Genomic DNA, 17,557 nt, shown 5'->3' on the forward strand with positions numbered 1-17,557 from the left:
CCAAAGCTGCTCAACGGATCTCGATGAAAATTAGCATAGATGTAAAGCATAGTCTGGAATAACACATAGGCTACTAATTTTTTTTTAAACCGCGCGGACGGAGTCACGAGTAATATTCTAAATTTGCATTTTAATTTTTTTTATTTAGTAAGTTGTTTCAGACAAAAACCACCTGTGAGTTATTCAATATTCACCAAGTCCAAAAATGTATCTTCTGTCTATCTTCATGACTTACTAAAAATCAGTCTTTTTATTCTTTCTTTCATAGGATTGGGAACCTAAATCATTGGACAAATTTTAATGAAAGTGTGGTAAGATATTCTGAGGACACGGAAGAAGGTTTGGTCAATAAAATGTAAAAAAGAAAACAAAAGCATTTTTCATTTTATTAAGTAGCTGTCGTCCGCAACTTTGTCCGCGCGGAATTAAAAAAAACTTGATAAGTAGCATATGTGTTCTTCCAAACTTTGTTCTACATCTGTGCGAAATTTCATCAAGATCCGTTCAGCAGTTCCAGAGATACCTTCAAACAAACATCCATCCATCCATCTAAACATTCGCGTTTATAATAATAGTAAGTTTTAGAATTTTAACTAGACTTTTACTTTTTTAGTTCAGTTAGTATTAAATAAAGTTGATATCTCCATTGTTTGTTATTCATTTATGTTATCACGTGTTATCCTGACACATTCAATCAATGGCCCTTCTCACGTCACTCAAGCGTGCACTTATGCATTAGCTTAATAAAAGTCACAATTGATATTACAAAAGGCTTATTTGAGTCATCTTTATTAATTAATAGAGACGAAAATGGGTTGCTAAGCCTTAAGTCTAACCTTTTTCATCCAAATTATTCAATTTAGAGTCGTATTTTTGCTAACGAAGTTATCTATTCTAATGCTTTGCTAACCTTTTCCACGTACATATTAAAGATAACTCCTATAAAACATTTTTACAAAACCTCCGAAATGTAAGTGCACAATACAATAGAAAATATTGCAATAAAGATTAAACAGGCGCCGTAGTTTTACACCACGGGTTTCCTTATGAGAGAACTACTTCTGCAAAACACTACTTGAAAATTATCTATACATCTATGTCTATTTGTTACTATGTAATAAGGGAAAACAATAGAATTGATCGTGGATCCTTACGAGCTAAGTAAATTCTCAAATCTTCATCATTACGTCCCAAAACATTTAGAGATGATCCCTTTTTTCGCTTATTTCCGACTTTGCGAGCGATAGGAATCGAATTGCCTTTGAGACAAAAAAAAATGATTACGGATATAAATCTTTATGTTGCTATTTGTAAGTTTTTTTGGTAACATAAATACGAAAACGTCTACATTTTACTGGCTGATTATTTATTTTTTTAATTATCATCTAAACTGTCGTTTGACAATTTTTATATTATTGGATATATTTAATGTCAACCTGATAAAATATATATGTAGTTTTCACTGGTTTATGTTCATTTTCCGGATTTAATTTCTCATTGAATATAAAAGACTTTTTCTAATGATTAATTCAAGAGAACAAAACCACAATTCTAGTTTAACGCCCAACCAAGAAACTTTAATCTAGCCTATTTCTACTGACTAAAGTAGCTTGGAATTTAAAAAGTACGTTTGTAAATACAAATATATTGGTACAAAATGAAAAGTAAAAAAAAGTTAAATTGTCATTAGTAATAGAAAGTAAGTAGCGTAGTTAATCTTATCAATTTCGACTAGAACAGGAAAACAATATCAGTAAATATTAAGAGACAAGAACGCATAGAGCGGATGCAGATAGTTACGGGCAGCGCATTCGAAATTATCAAATAAAAACAATTTTTGTACGCACTATATCGGGGAAGTCGAAACGCTGCGAGAACCGAGACAAGTCGTTTTTATATCCGCTTAGTGTGCATTGCCCTTAACTTGTCACGTCAAATGAGGGTATCTAAATAAAAGTAATCTTAACAAACAATATACAGTGACACCACGTCTTGATAAGAATTTATATGACGTGAGACCACTCAATGTACAGTCATTCCTGTAACGTACTATAATATAACTATATCTTTTCAACACGTCTGTATTTAAAAATGAGTTAAATTTAGTGTATTTTTTTAAATAATTCAGTGTAAATGTTTTTGGATGTAAAAAGGAACGCATAAATTCTGGACTTACTAAGTATTCGTTGAAATAGATTTGTTTGTCTTAATTTATCTCTCAGAATGGTGAAGTGACAACCTGAATATTCTTCAGTTCTAACGGTTTAAGTAGTATGAAAAATTAATTACAAACTAACAAATTTATATTAGTAAATGATAAACAAGAGTGTTTGATATATGTTGAGTATTTGTAAGTACGCATTTCCATTAGTAACATATAAGATAATATAACAAAAGGGGCGCTAATTTAATACTGGTGATTAAAAGAAAAATCTACTTGAATCGTTAATTTTCAATAAAACAGTGTCAGAGAAGTAGGAGAAAAAATTGCATGAAAGATATAAATATGTTGTTTTGTTTATAAACATAAACAAGTGCATTTGCTGTACAATATGTTTTCCTAAACTGTTGCTATCATAGTTGTGTGCAGACGTGTACTGACAGAAGCCACTACAACGAAAACGACCCGACCCGGCCGAAAGCCGCACATGCGCACGGGATAGTGGCCGCCATCCGCAAATTAAGACCTGACGTAGCACAAACTCTGCGCACTCGGAATCACGATAAATAAATCAGAAGAACGAAAAATAGAAAAGAAGTGCGAATATACGTAACGATTGCTACCAATACCATACGATACGTCGATTGACGTGTTCAGGAGAGAACCACCAGCCGCGCTCTGTCATAACAAATCGGCGCTTTTGCGATGTAAACATGAACGAACGTAAGATATTGTTTTTCATTTTTTCATTGTTATTTTACTGTTTTTACTGCGTTAACATGTGGTTCATGACATACAACGGGAACAAGGACGCGGTGGATGACAGGAAAACGATTAAGTCTGTGCCAGAAATAATTGAGAACAAATCAGAAGCAAAGGCTGTTTTGAAGACAAAGAACATTCCATTGTTTGTGAAAGACGTGTGCAGTACGTTGCAAGTGTTTACGGAAAAACCATTAGTTAAACGAAAGAAAACTAGCAAAGAAAACAAAGAAAATATGGAACCTGAGAATAATACCATTACAGCTATAGGAATTACTACATTTCTTATTATATTAATCTTAAATGCTGTACTAGATGTTCTTAAAGCCAAAGAAGAAGAGAGAGCGAGGATGAAATTAAATCCTGACGGTGGACGAAGACATTCTTTAGCGGAGTTCGCTAACAAGAAGACATTGAGGAGAGAATCGAGCAAGTTTGGTCTCCAGCTATTTCAGATAGCAGAAACGGTAGTCTCGGACGACAAAGGAGAAAGTAACAATGCAACCCGTCGTGTTCCTTACAAGAGAGGTGAATCCATCAACTCTTATCTGAGTGACAAGAAAGGCCCAGTAGAATGTTCAGCGCCGGCGTCTGTTGAGACGCCAGTTTCTGAAGCAAAAGCTGTCAAAAGACAATCCGTTGCAAAACTATTTGGTACGTACTTTAACTTTTTTAATGCATTCTAACTGTGACAGCACCATAAATGTGAATTAATCCTGTGCAAACTGTTTTCCTTTTAATCAAACTCGCATATTTCATACTTTTAAATTTTAATGTCAATTAAATTCCATAAAATGCTGTGAATGTAAATGTTTACTTATTTTACTATCTCTTCTTCTATTGATTTAAAATATCTGTTTTATTAATCAAGGCTTGCCAGATGAATGAAAAAGACTAAGGTAATGTTATCTTTGAACAGTTTTCCTATTTATTTATTTTATACTTTTATTTTAGTTAGATTGTAGCAAATGCATGAAATCCTTCGTTTGAGTAGTTTGTAAATTGCACAAGTGTCCAAGAAAGATGTTTCTTATGAATCCAAATTTAATTTAAACTCAAGTCTATCATAGGGCCTTCTCCGATTTTGAACTTGAAGGTTTTAGAATTATGAACTGACCCGAATTATATGTTATTGAGTTTGCTATTTCTAGTCCCGAATTCTAAAACCAAATAAAATGGCAAAAATTTCAGTACTTTGGCATCCTCATAAATTGGTGAATCATAACACTCTTTAATTTTTACGGAATGCTTTTACATTTTTTCAGACTCAAGCCATAGTTCAACACCATTCGTTTCGCAAATAACGTGTCGTAGCCCAATGCCACTGAAGCTTACCAATTCTTAAAAAAACTGTCATTTAACTTTGTAAGACTGGTCCCATCATTTCTGATCCCCAACCTCCAAGTTGCGAATTAATTAATATCTCGCCTGGCCATCAATTACTGTATTATCAACAGATTTTACAGCTCATTAACCATTAGAGATTCCGAGCTGTTAGACACAAGCATCTAATGTGTCAATGCAATTACGTAGTCAACTAGTTACATATATAGGTAGATTTGTACCGCTTAAGTCGTATTCAACGTATGTGTGAATATGTAGATTAGATTCCTTTTAATTAGATTTTGCAAAAATAATTATATTTAGCAATTCTCTATTCCTAATAGCATTAAAGAAACGTGTAAGCAAAGGCACTTGTCAATTAATGGATTAGAATAATACTTGTACCAAATAGGTGAGTACTTCCAAATAAATATATGCAAAACTCTTTCAGTAGGTAAACAGTAAAAATGACTGAATCTCATATTATACACGTACTATTTCAGATTTAAAAGGTAACATTTAGTTTTGCTTGGGTTTTGTATCCAACCGTACCAAACCTGGCATTGCTAGACCAAGCTCCAGCCTTTTTTGTGTGTCCGTTAAATTTTTTTTACTGACAGTAACCAGGTTTCTTGTTATTGTACAGCTTCAGACGTTTTAGCGAATTAGTAAAAAAACTTGTCACAAATATGATCTATGTCTGCGATAAAAAAATAGTTTAACATGTTACGGTTGATAAGAATGCGAGTGAATAGTATTTTGTACCAAAAAGGACCCAAGATTTTGAAGATGAAACTCGCCAGAAAAAATATTATCTCGATAGTGACCATATATGAGCCTAAATCAGCAACGAATGTGTCTTTCCAGGAGGCAGACCAGTGCCGATGGTGCGACGATCGTCCTTCCCCGTGTTACCTCTGAACCCTGAAATCCAAGCACTGATGCTGAGCAGCCGACAAGCGTCTTTTGACAGTGATGACGAGGGAAATAAGAAGAGACGTCGAGTGCGCATCTTACGTAGATATTAAACAAGTCTGCACTGTACTTATTATTTAGTCTTCGGCGAGTCTTCGCTGTAACACCTGTTTTACAATATTGCTATCTCTTTCATTCTCATTTAGAATAACAGAGATAACGATGCTGTTCCTAAACATGTGTTGAGAGTTTAAATTCAAGGTATGCACTTTTTCAACGAAATTCAATGAAAAGTTATAAAATTTTGTGATATATATTGTACTTCGTAGTGAAGTTTGAATTTTAATATATCTATTAAAGTAGATATTTCACATTTTTTTATTATCACGAAATATTTTAATACGAAACAATGAATTTACTCTTTTTCATATTAAATCAAGTTTTAAAATCTAAGTAAAATTGAATTTGGTTTTTTGATAATGTTATGATATTCACGAAATTATTTTATAATTAGGATAATTTCTAATGAGTATTGAATATTAATGTCACTTTTTGCCTTTTAACTATCAAATGCATTTCCGCTTTAAGTTAGTTTTATCGGTTGATATAAAAATCTATGATAAAATTATAAAGCAGTATTTTTATGTCTAGTCAGATAAATTTTAATCAATCTAGTCAGTTGTTTAATATTCTGCCATAATATTATAATAAAAAAAAATCCATATTAATTCTTCATAGTCATAAATAGACAAGATATAGAGAAATACGCAACCAATTAAATTTTACCGCGTTTTTTTACCCATTGACAAAACATGGTAAGATTATCTAAAGGTGGGTATAGACTAGAGTATTTACTTGTAACAAAACAACGATGCTCTATGATATGTTGTTGTGTATTAACCTTTCACGAACCAGACGTGCTTTGGAAACTGTGCTTTCACCTGTATCATATCATTCGTTAAAACGTTACATTACATAGAAATGCTTGAGAAAATGCTCTAGTGTATATTCCCCTTAAAACTTTTAAAAATGTGATTAAATTTTAAAAATGTTTAAAAATTATTATTTGATAAAAATAGATTACATTATGTTCGTGTTGAAAAATGTTCGTTAGAAATCACTTAAATGTATATGATTTGTTACGTGTTTATGGTTGTATTCATTCCGTTACTGATGAAAGCATGTTAAAAGCGAGATCTATATTTGATTTATAGCAATCCAAGTCGAAGCGTAGAGTATATAATATTGAATTATTGATGACCAATAATGTATGTTGTTTCGTTTAAAATCAACACCTGGTCTATAACGGTTTATATTGCCTTAGAGGGTACCAACTGGGATCTATTATGGTTGGAAGCGATACTGCATCCTATTTTACCCCAGTCATTTCAGGCAACTCGTGTATCGGATTAAGGTAAGTACGTGATAGTGGGATTGCCGAGCGCAATTGCTTACCCACTTAAATTGACTCACGCGCATATGAACTTTGGCCTCTTGATCAGATCAGATATTGAGGTCATTATTGATATGCTAGTTTTTTGTTTTACATCCTAAACATGATTTTCCACTGCTAAAAGGCTCTGGGAAAACATATTGTAACTAATCCTCTTAATATCAGTAATGAGTTGTTGACATGTTTATATACATGTTTCATAACAGTGGAAACTATTTACCTAATGATAATAAATTTCAAAGTCTGATTTATTGTTAGTGATGTGCATTGTTACGTGAGTTTTTTTTTTAATATTTCAAAGTGTTTCTTCAACGTCTCTAACGTCAGTGAACCTGTGCAGTGTTCATAGACAAAAATTTCATTCCACTGTTGTAACAATCAAAGCACAATATGCTATTTCTCTTATTTTCTTTTAAACAACTTGGAATATGGGAATATATCTTGTACGTATATATGCAATGGTAAGATATGTACAGTTGATTTTAATAGAAATGATAAATTAACACATTTCTCTGTCTGACAATGTCATTTGTTGTCTACGGAATTTTTAAGTATTTAAATCTGTCTGTTTTATTATAAGTCTATGAGTACAGCCTTATAAAGGTGAAATTTTTACAGTATCTCATTTCTATTGCATTCAACTACATATTATAAAGTACTTCACTAATGCTGCCCTAATTTTCTTAAGTCGTTGGCAAAATTCGTGCCGACGTTTTTTTTTTTGTGTACTTTATTGTACTTCTCTTTTTTATTGTATTTAGAACTAAATATATCTAAAATTTAAGTAATATTTTATATATATTATATATCTATAATAAATCTTCCATAAAATTAAATATTTTTATCTGATAACATTGTTTAACTTCCTCTTAAACTTTATTTCTTCAAGTGATATCAGTTGAAGAAAGACACAGTACAATACCGTTCTAGAGTTACCTGATAAAAAATATCCATACATTCAAACTTTCGCTCCAATTAGTTAGATAAAAAGACAACATTTCATGCGTGGCTGTATTAAAAGCACTAAAATGAAATAACACATTTCTTTTTTACAACCAGATGACGTATTCTGATTGTTTATCCGTCCAGTTGAAATTGCCCTCGAGTTATTTGGACGGCCGCCAGCGAGTGGTGGTGCATCACTCCTGATATTGGTTCCCGATATTTTTGCGTTAAATATTTCATGCAAATAATAAACTTTTTCAGCGAGCGTTAAAAAAATTAAGCGTTTTAGTATTGACATTTTTTATTTTAGACCTTTAGGTCAATACTTTGTTTACTCCGTGCCCCCAGGACATGGTAGTTATGTCGGATTCTACCCCCAACCCTCAACTCCTACTGGGAAGAGGACAGGGAGTATACATACAAAACCACTTATGGTTCCTCCATCGTCTGGTGGCGGGGTTACGGGTACGCTTTTAAAGTACTCCACGACCCGGCTTGCACCAGCCACGGAAGGTACTCCTCCTTTACGTATTTTGTGTGGATCTACGTACTTTATTATCTGTCTCAATCTCTTTGAAAAGGTTGTTTGTTTTGGCAAATATATAAAAAAAACATTTTTTATATATTGAAAATCTCTCTTCTCCTCACAATCTAATTATAAATGTTGGGCAATTGAAAGACCTTGTTCCTGTTTAAAAATAATCCGCGTACGCCCGTTCGTGTTATAACGATTCAGTTTACAACGGACGGGAATATGAAAAGCTCGTATCTATGATTAACTATGATCAAATTTTTTAGTTTGAAATCTTAGTGATATGTTCGATTAGAAAAAAATAATAAATGATAACAATGAGTGCTAAGTTACTACTTTAAGTGATATATAATTTATTTAAAAAAATATTCAGATGGTTTACTAATGTTAAATAGAATACAGTTTTAATAATATTAAATAGAAATATTTCGTCTTCTCGAGTTATATTTACTCCGTGAGTGAAATCAGATTGGATCATTAAAAATGGATTGCGAAAAATCTAGCACAGTACTCCACTGGAATTATAGGGGATTCACGAAATTTCCAATAGAGCACTTACGTGGCGAGGAAGACGATGTTACAGATATTTATTTAAAGGAAAATCTAATATCGCGTGTCCCGAACGATATTGGCAAACTACGGAACCTGGAAAGTTTGTATTTAACCGGGAACGATATAACGGAACTGCCTCGAGAGATCTCTCAGTTGCGACGGCTCAAGTGTCTTGATGTAAGCGGAAACCGATTGCGGGGAATTCCCGACGAGATCGGGGAACTTAGGGAACTAAAGTTCCTCATACTGGACGAGAACGAGCTACGGGACTTGCCTTTGAGGATCGCGGAACTAAGAGCGCTACGCTATCTTTCGGTTTGTGGTAATCTATGAAGTAAATTATTCGTGTTTTACTAATACATAAAAATATTATATTCCTAAATATGTGAACTTTCATTTATTATTTCTGACTAACGATGTGCAAAAACAAAATCTTCCGAAGTGAATAAGAGTTCAATTGCACCGATTAATAATAAAAACAAACGTTAATAGAAATAAAATAAATTCAAAATATAATTATAGTGGATCCAATATTGTTCAAATAACATTTCACATCAGGACCGTCTAATAATGTGTTTTGGCATGTTTGTTCGCCCGCCAGATATAAATATTTAGGTGTAAATAAAAGATTTTACATAATGCTAATTTATGCTAAATTTTATTAGATGTTTAGTTTTCAATTTATAAATAAATGTACATTTCCACTGCACATCTGTGGAAAATATAATATGCTTAAAGCTAACAATATTGTAGTAGTAAATATTATCATTGTATTGGTGTCAATTAAAAAATTGATCGTATCGTTTTTTATTGATGCCCTTCAGTGTGTTGTCATCAACAGTTTGTCTTGAAATGTATCTCCAAGCCTTTAAATCAACTATATTTATTTTTTGTTTACAAACATTTCTGAGTAACAATTTGTAAGATATGTATTTTTATCAACGGAAGATAATCTAAAATTAGTAACAACAGTGCGGTTTTTTAATTCGTAGTTTCGTGTCGCTCGTAAATTTGTGAAGACCTAGTTTCTATTAGCGACTGCAGTAGCATTGCTTGTGGTATAACAATTTTTATGTTTCCTCATTAGATTTGGTCGAACTGCTTCGAGCTTTCTTGATTTATTCGGTAATGCGTGTTTCCTAACCGTGTAATAATACCAGAAAAAATAAGTATTCATATAGTAGTTAAATAAGATTGAAATAATTTTAATCAATAGATAAAAGATATCGAAGGAGCAAGGAAAGTATTATAAAAACTCGTGAACGTTTCTTTTTATATTATTAATAACTAGCTTTTGCCAGCGACTCCGTTCCCGCGGAATTAAAAAAAAAGGAAACGGGGTAAAAAATTATCCTATGTCCGTTTCCTGGTTCTAAGCTACCTGCCCACCAATTTTCAGTCAAATCGGTTCAGCCGTTCTTGAGTTATAAATAGTGTAACTAACACGACTTTCTTTTATATATAAGATAGATGAAATAAAGGCATAACTGACACATTGTCTGGTGTTATTACCGGTTAATACAACAGACAATGCGTCCGTGAGCTGGACTGGGGTTCTAGGTTAAGGATCTTCTCACACTGAGTTAGCGGTTAAAAGGAGATCATGAAATACTACTTCATTTTATACGATTTCTGTACAATAATTAAATATCGTTCTTTTCACCAGATAACAAGTTGCAGTGGTTGCCACAAAGACCCATCTATAATTATTTCCACTGCGAGTTTAAATTCTGGCGAAATCCTGACTTGAAGACTATACCGTATTCACTTTGGTATCACATGTTTCGTGACCAACAAACAAGAAGCCTTAACATAGGGTAAGTAAAAATGAAAATACTACAAAGGATGTCAAAATAAACCATCATCTTCCTGACCTTATACCACTCACGTAGGGTCGGTGCACCAGGTTTTCAGCCTCCAGATCAATCTTTCTTCCGTCATCTCAGTCGTCACTCCCTTAATCGTGTCACCCTTCACGTAATCCATCCATCTCTTATTAAGACTACTCCTACTAGTATACCTCACCACATTCATATTTAAAGTAGAAATAAATAGATTGGCTTAGAAGCACGCATAGGAATCAATATTATCAAGATATTTATTTACATATTTAATAATAATTAATGTATCGGATTTCGTTTCAGATGTTTGAACATAACTGAGGACCACCGTGTTTCAAAGAATAGGACATGTCGCTTAAAAATACACCAGGAATGTGGGGAATATGAAATTGATATTAACTGTCCTCCACAACATAACAATATTGTCGAAACTGGATCTCAATTACCACCAAGCCTCTACGAACTAACAAAAAGAGTCGCCTATCAAATGATTTCAAAAGCTATCACACAATACACAACATATTTTAACATATATTCAGATAAGAATAGTTATTACTTAGACAATAATAAAAGCTATGATGCATTATCTAACCTCGAAAAAACTTTCAACAATTTCGAAATTGACAATAATGTTGAAACATTTTCTGTAAGCAAAAATGAAATGAAACCTGCAAATTGTACTGAATATCTGTACACAAAAAATGAAAGAAGAAATTATTACGTACCCAGAGATATTATAGAAAAATGTTATTCATTTCTACCATATTTCATTAAAAATGAACTGTCTAATGGACCTATTTCTAAATGTGATAACGCGTACTGCAAGAAACCAATTTTCGATTATGTTATCTACGAATTTTGCATAGAGTGAGTATTATATTATTATTATCAACTATTTATGTTCCAATTATTTTTTTTTATTATTTTTCTATTTTACAGGAAAATTATACTGATCGAAAGCATTGCAGATGTTATATTAAATGCAAACTTTTGCTCAAAATCCTGCGCTGACTTTTGGAAATTAGGAAAACAAAATATGATTTCATGGAGATTGTTAAATCAATAAAAAGTGTGCGAAGATAAACGTATTCTACTCATTTTTCCTTTAAAAATGTCGATTTAAATTCAAAAGTAAACAACGAAACATTACTATACTTTCAGAAGTGCAACCTTCTTGTTACCATAATCGCTCTGAAACTATAATTTAAAAAAAAAAAATATTGTGACAGTAGATAAAAAAAACTTTTATCTTTTATTGTTCCCATAATTCCTTAGTAGATTACTTACAGAAAAGCAAATATTTTGTTAAGTAAATTTAATACATAATGTTCATTTCGAGATATTCTAAGGTTGACGAAGCGACCGATGGCGAAATAAAAGCGGATGCTTCGCACGGCTACTTTCAAGGACATAAGTGTCTTCTGCCACCTGACAAGATATCCACTTACGAAATACAATGCAGTCGTCTTAGGAAATTTATTCTTAACCTAATATCGGTACACGAAGGTGACGTCAGAGCCAAAAATATGTTCAGGTAAATTGTCATTAGTATGAAATTTTAATAACTCCTAACTGAGAAGTCAAATAATTCACACTGGGCCATCGTGGTTCACTAAGGCCTCGTCACCTCCAACATAGGGTTGGCTCGAGCCCGTTGATGAGGACGTGTATAGCTGTCAACTAACCATTGAATTAATCAGTTTTGAACCACATCTCCTGCTCATATAAAGTATAATATTCAAAATTTTCATTTTTTGAAAACGTCTTTTCAAGGTCTTACGCAGCTTTATGCATGGAAAGACAACGACAGTGCAGGCATTATCCGTTCTCTATTCACCCGTATAGTAGGATGCGACTTTGGTTGGAAGCTTTATTTGTTGTTATCATGCTATTGTCTAACATCGGCCTTGCTGTTTTGATCAGCAGAACTGAACCTGACTTACATGTAAGTATGTGTATTATTGTAATCTGTGGTCTAGTACGATAGTATTAATATCGACAAAATTTGTCGATGTACTTTCCGCCCGACAGGACAGACAAGAAGCAGCAATAATATCATATAAATATTGTCGATATAGATACCCGTTGCAAATTTTCGTGCTAGGCCCACTGAACCCGAAAAAGGCGTAAGTATGATGTGATCTGATAAACTCGATTCAATCTGAAGCCGACAAAATCGTATGTCTAGACCGAATAACATCATTTGAATCCAACAAAGACTAAGACGTAATAGTTCCATAAACCCGTATTTAGAAAATATTGTTGTGATAACAACTAAATAGAAGAATTAAATTACGCTGTCCTACAAAGATCTAGAAGTAAATGACTGCTAAAATATCGGTGCACAAAAAGTGTAAATTCCAAACTATGTACCTTTGTCAACATAAGCTTACGATACAAAACTGTTATACCTAATTTACATTTAAATTTGAAACACTAGCCGTAAAACAAATCAGCAAGCAGTATTGTTCGTCACGATGTACCGCAGCGAACAAAACCCCTATGTTTTGAATATTTAGTTTGGTCCACAAATTGCAATGCAACGAACTCGTTTGTAGTACAAATGCGGTGAATGTTGCTACCACAATGGATCGTGTTGGTGCGAAATATTATTTTATTGATGTAATATATTAACATAAGTGGCAAAATTCATAATGTAAAACAGATATTGCTGCCTTACGAGAAGCAGAGAAGGAAGGAATGATTAAAGGGTGGTACTTAACAAATTAAACCAACACTTAGTGTATCACCTTCACTATGTTAATTTACTACAGTATGTTTAAATAATAGTGGCATTATAAAATTGTATTATTTCTTTTGTTCCATTGGTCTCACAGTATTTTTATTTTCCAGGATTACTTTAGCACTACAGTCAAGGCTTTAGATTTCTTATACATCTTTAATATCTTCTTCAATTTTTTTACCGGCTACATAGAAGGCAATACTTGTCAACGTGTGGTGTTAGACCTTAAGAAGATCGCTTGGAAGTACGCTTGCACTTGGCTCATCGTTGATGTTACTTCATCTTTGTCTTGTCTGGATTTGTTCTACGAAACCCATGACGCCATAATCTGCCTTGTGTTTGGATCTCTCAAGATATTAAGAATGCTCACCCTGTATATGTACGTGAAAAATTTAGTGACAGTACTGAAAATAGGGGTTAGTTTCTTAAATTAAATAAAGAACTTCTCAAACACAATTTGCTCTTATTGTGTAAGCATTCATAAATATAAGAAGCAATTTTGACGTAATTTATATTCTTGAATTTTAAAACACACTCCAAAAATTTTGGACGTAATTTAAATGGTTCCATATTATTAATACAAGTAACGACTTGACGTTTGTTTGAAATTCATAAAAAACAAATCCCACTGATTTTTTATAAAGCTTATATAAAACAGATAGAAGTACATAAGCAAGGTTTGACATTGTATTTTACGTAGGTTTTAAGAAAACTGGCTAGTACAAAAAATAATGTTCGACTCTGTTTCCGACCAAGGACAGGGCAATTATTTAGTCTAAACAGTTGAAGCACATATTTTCAGATCCTGTCAAAGACTCTAGTAGAATCAACTCTATTTATTTTGTCATATTTGACGTGGAACGTGTATTTCCAATTCATGGTGGAGTATATGCAAGAACAAAGCTATACGCCCGAAAATCCGAGGAACTGTTCTTGGTTGTCGATAGGAAAACTCTGGAATCAAACATCTACAACGAGATTCGTTTACTCCTTCGATCGAGCTGGTGAGTATGGTTTATTATAAAACTAGCTGTCGCTCGCGACTCCTTCCGTACGAAGTTAAAAAATCTTAATAAGTAGTCTATTATGTTCTACATCTAAGCCAAATTTCATCAAGATATGTTGAGCCGTTTCGGAGATACCTTCAAACATCCATTCATCCATTACATTCGCACTATATAATATTAGTAAGATAGCAACCTTGATCGCATAACACATCATGTTCTTTTTAGCCGACTTCAAAAAGTAGGAGGTTATCAATTCGACTGTTTTTTTTTATGTGTGTTACCGCGAAACTCCGCCCCTGGTGATCCGATTTTGATAAAAAAATATTTTAATCGAAAGGAAGTGCTTGCAGATGGGTCCCATTTTTTTTTGTTTTTTTTTTTTTAAATAACTAGTCTATGGTGGTAAGTTTAGGATCTTCGGTCACTCTACTGGAGCTCAATCAATGAGAATGGAATTGAATATTTAGATTTCTTTTCTATTGTATTTGACATGTTTATGTGTTCAGTGGGCATGTTACGAGGCAACGCCAATTTGAATCTCTTAAAAACCGAAGGATGCTTCGAAAACTTTTTTATGGTGGCCTGGGTGATTGCTAAGGTATTATTTTTAACTTTCATTTAACTCCAATTAAAAGAATCGTGCTGAAAATTATGGTGTTTCCTCAACATTTTAAAACTAAATTTTGCCTTTGCCGATATACTTGTTTAAAACAATTACAGATTATAGTTTTACATTGCGCTTTCAAATACATAATTGCACTCTTCGGGTCTGAGTCCGCGCGGGCCAAGTACTTCATGATGCAGCAACAAATCGAAACATATATGAACCAAAGGAAATATCCCTCGAACATTAAGAAGAAAATCATGAAATTCTACTCTCTGAGATTTCAGTCACATTTCTTTGTTGTAAGTTTTAAAACATTGTTTGAACTTTCTACCTGATTTGATATTACACTATGTATTGTAAAATTGTAAACAAGCAAGTGCCACGAAAGTTTAATAGATACCGCTGTATTGAAAAAAGCTTAGTTATTTTTGAGAATTTGCTTGAATAACTATTGTAGGTATTTCCCTTATATATTATGACATGACTGCTAGGCTTCATGCGTTAAATTCCACAGAGTAGTAATCTTCTCCGATGTACTCGTACGATAGAAGACAGTTGATTTTTATTTAATATCACTTTGAGAATTTTGTAAGATCAATTATGTCATTTCGCAGGAGTCTCGTATGATGTCATGTGTGTCGGGACAATTGCGTGAGGACTTGATAATGTACAGCGGTCGTCAGTTGATGAGAGATGTGGCCTTTCTGAAGCACATACCGCGAGCTTTGCTATTGGAAGTGGGCCTGAGGTTACAAATGGTATTATTTATAGCAGGCGATGTTATAATGAAGATAAATACTATTGGTAAATAATAATTCGAAATCAAATTAATTAGATAAGACTTGCAGCTACACTGTCACATGACTCATTATTTACACTGGGTTTCCGAGACCGAATTATCCATTTGAAACATATTGTAATCTCTGTTTTGTCAAAGATAATGATAGGGATATGTTTTATGCAGAGATTTTGGTCTCAGAAACCCATTGTTGATGAACATTAAGTGTAGAGATTATGTCAAAACTACGCTAAGGTACTGCCGAAGTTGTCGTTAAACGGCGGCCATATTTTTTCTAGTTATAAGTCATGTAGAAACAAAATTAGTAAATCGTAAATTTTTCATACAAGTAAGAATGTTACATCTTACTAATATTATAAATGTGAAAGTATTAATGGATGTATGGATGAACATCTGAACATAATGTAGAAAATATTGTAGATCGCATAGGCTAAAGTTTTTTTTTTAATTTCGCGCTAACTAGTATTTATGTAATAGAAAGAATGATGTGTGCTATATTTTACACTTTTCCAGGTGACTGTATGTTCTTCATTGACAAAGGTACAGTCGCGATATACTCTGAATCTGGTAGGGAAGTGTGTCATTTAGAGGACGGGGATTTCTTCGGCGACATTGCTCTTACAATGAAACATAAACTACGTACGGCAACTGCAGTAGCGGTGACCAACTGTGAACTTTTTAAATTAAATAAAGAAGACTTTGACAGTACAATTGCTTGCTATCCAACTGTTTATGAGGAAATTGAGAAAGTTGCAGCAAGTAGGTTGGAAAGAACTCATGTCTTGGACGAACATCATAAGGCCGAGAGTAAAATGCTTCATGGTTACGATACCATGTAGTAAGTTATTTGTTTAAATTTAATAGTTGTACGATTATTTCTTGTAAGTTTTCATTTTAATAAAACGGATGCATAAATGATGGATGATTTAATTCATTAGTTAGTACCTAGAACTTTGTCAATACTCTCAACGTATAAATATACATTACATATACATAATACATATTAATAAAAATTATCGTGTCTGTATGTAATGTTGGAAAAATTTCATATTTCGTACTCGCTATGTATTTACGTTGCTGGTAATCAGTTTTTAATATTTTTTTTAATTCTTCGCTGGCGAAGTCGCGGGTGACTGATAGTATGAAACTGAAATCGCAGAAAAACTCACCACAATATTAAGAAAAGGCAACAAAATGAAATACGGATTTATATCAAAATAAGATTTTTATTTAAATTACCAATAGTTTAATTAAAAAAGGTAACAAAATAATAAGAAATCGATACTGAAAATAGAATAAAGTTCAGTGCAAAGTTTTTTATTTGTTGGAAATAATATTAAAAAAAAATTTGGAAAAATTATTTTTATGTAAAAATTATTTAATAATTTTGTAATGATATGAACTTAATTTTTAAATAATATTAAACTTAAATCCTAATTCCACAAACACCAAACACAAAATTTTATAGCAATCACATTATCTTAAAAATAGTGGAATAACTCCTTAAATTAATAATTTAATGCAGTCACGACAATCGCATTGACAGTCGTATTCAATGAATATTTTCTATCTCTCTACTTGTCTCTATTTCTTTGTCACACACGCACAAGAAAATTACTGATTCGTGCTTTTTATGTGGCACCATCACTTCAAAATTATCAACATTATATATGTGAATATACTTTTATTTTATATTTTTCCTGACTTCATTACATCTACTTAGGGTTGCCAGGTTCAGAAATCGGTAAATCGTGGGTTTCATATAAACATATACTAAACAAATATATTATCTCTATTCTCTCAAAGAGAGTGAAAGAGATGACATTGTTTTTGTACAGTAACTGTGGGTAGATTCCGCAACAACATTTGTTGGGGGCAAGATTGTGCCTTGACCAGTGAAATACTACCACCACATAG

At 32.7% G+C, this 17,557-nt stretch overlaps 2 protein-coding genes across 2 annotated transcripts; both read left to right on the forward strand.

Moving 5' to 3' along the window:
- The first annotated feature begins 2,467 nt into the window (after window positions 1-2,467).
- On the forward strand, window positions 2,468-11,558 carry LOC106712024. The gene is made up of 4 exons (XM_045680548.1): window positions 2,468-3,577; window positions 10,310-10,460; window positions 10,788-11,351; window positions 11,424-11,558. Exons 1-4 carry the CDS (start codon window positions 2,875-2,877, stop codon window positions 11,548-11,550), a joined length of 1,545 nt encoding a protein of 514 aa, XP_045536504.1. The 5' UTR covers window positions 2,468-2,874; the 3' UTR covers window positions 11,551-11,558.
- A 219-nt stretch (window positions 11,559-11,777) lies between these two features.
- On the forward strand, window positions 11,778-16,479 carry LOC106712019 (potassium channel KAT1-like). Its single transcript, XM_014504459.2, has 8 exons — window positions 11,778-12,018; window positions 12,258-12,429; window positions 13,338-13,643; window positions 14,030-14,231; window positions 14,741-14,832; window positions 14,955-15,140; window positions 15,456-15,645; window positions 16,154-16,479. The coding sequence occupies exons 1-8, from the start codon at window positions 11,810-11,812 to the stop codon at window positions 16,477-16,479; spliced, it is 1,683 nt and encodes a 560-aa protein (XP_014359945.2). The 5' UTR covers window positions 11,778-11,809.
- The last annotated feature ends 1,078 nt before the right edge of the window (window positions 16,480-17,557 follow it).

The sequence above is a fragment of the Papilio machaon genome, chromosome 13 (genome assembly GCF_912999745.1).
Source record: "Papilio machaon chromosome 13, ilPapMach1.1, whole genome shotgun sequence".
NCBI classification, from domain to species: domain Eukaryota; kingdom Metazoa; phylum Arthropoda; class Insecta; order Lepidoptera; family Papilionidae; genus Papilio; species Papilio machaon.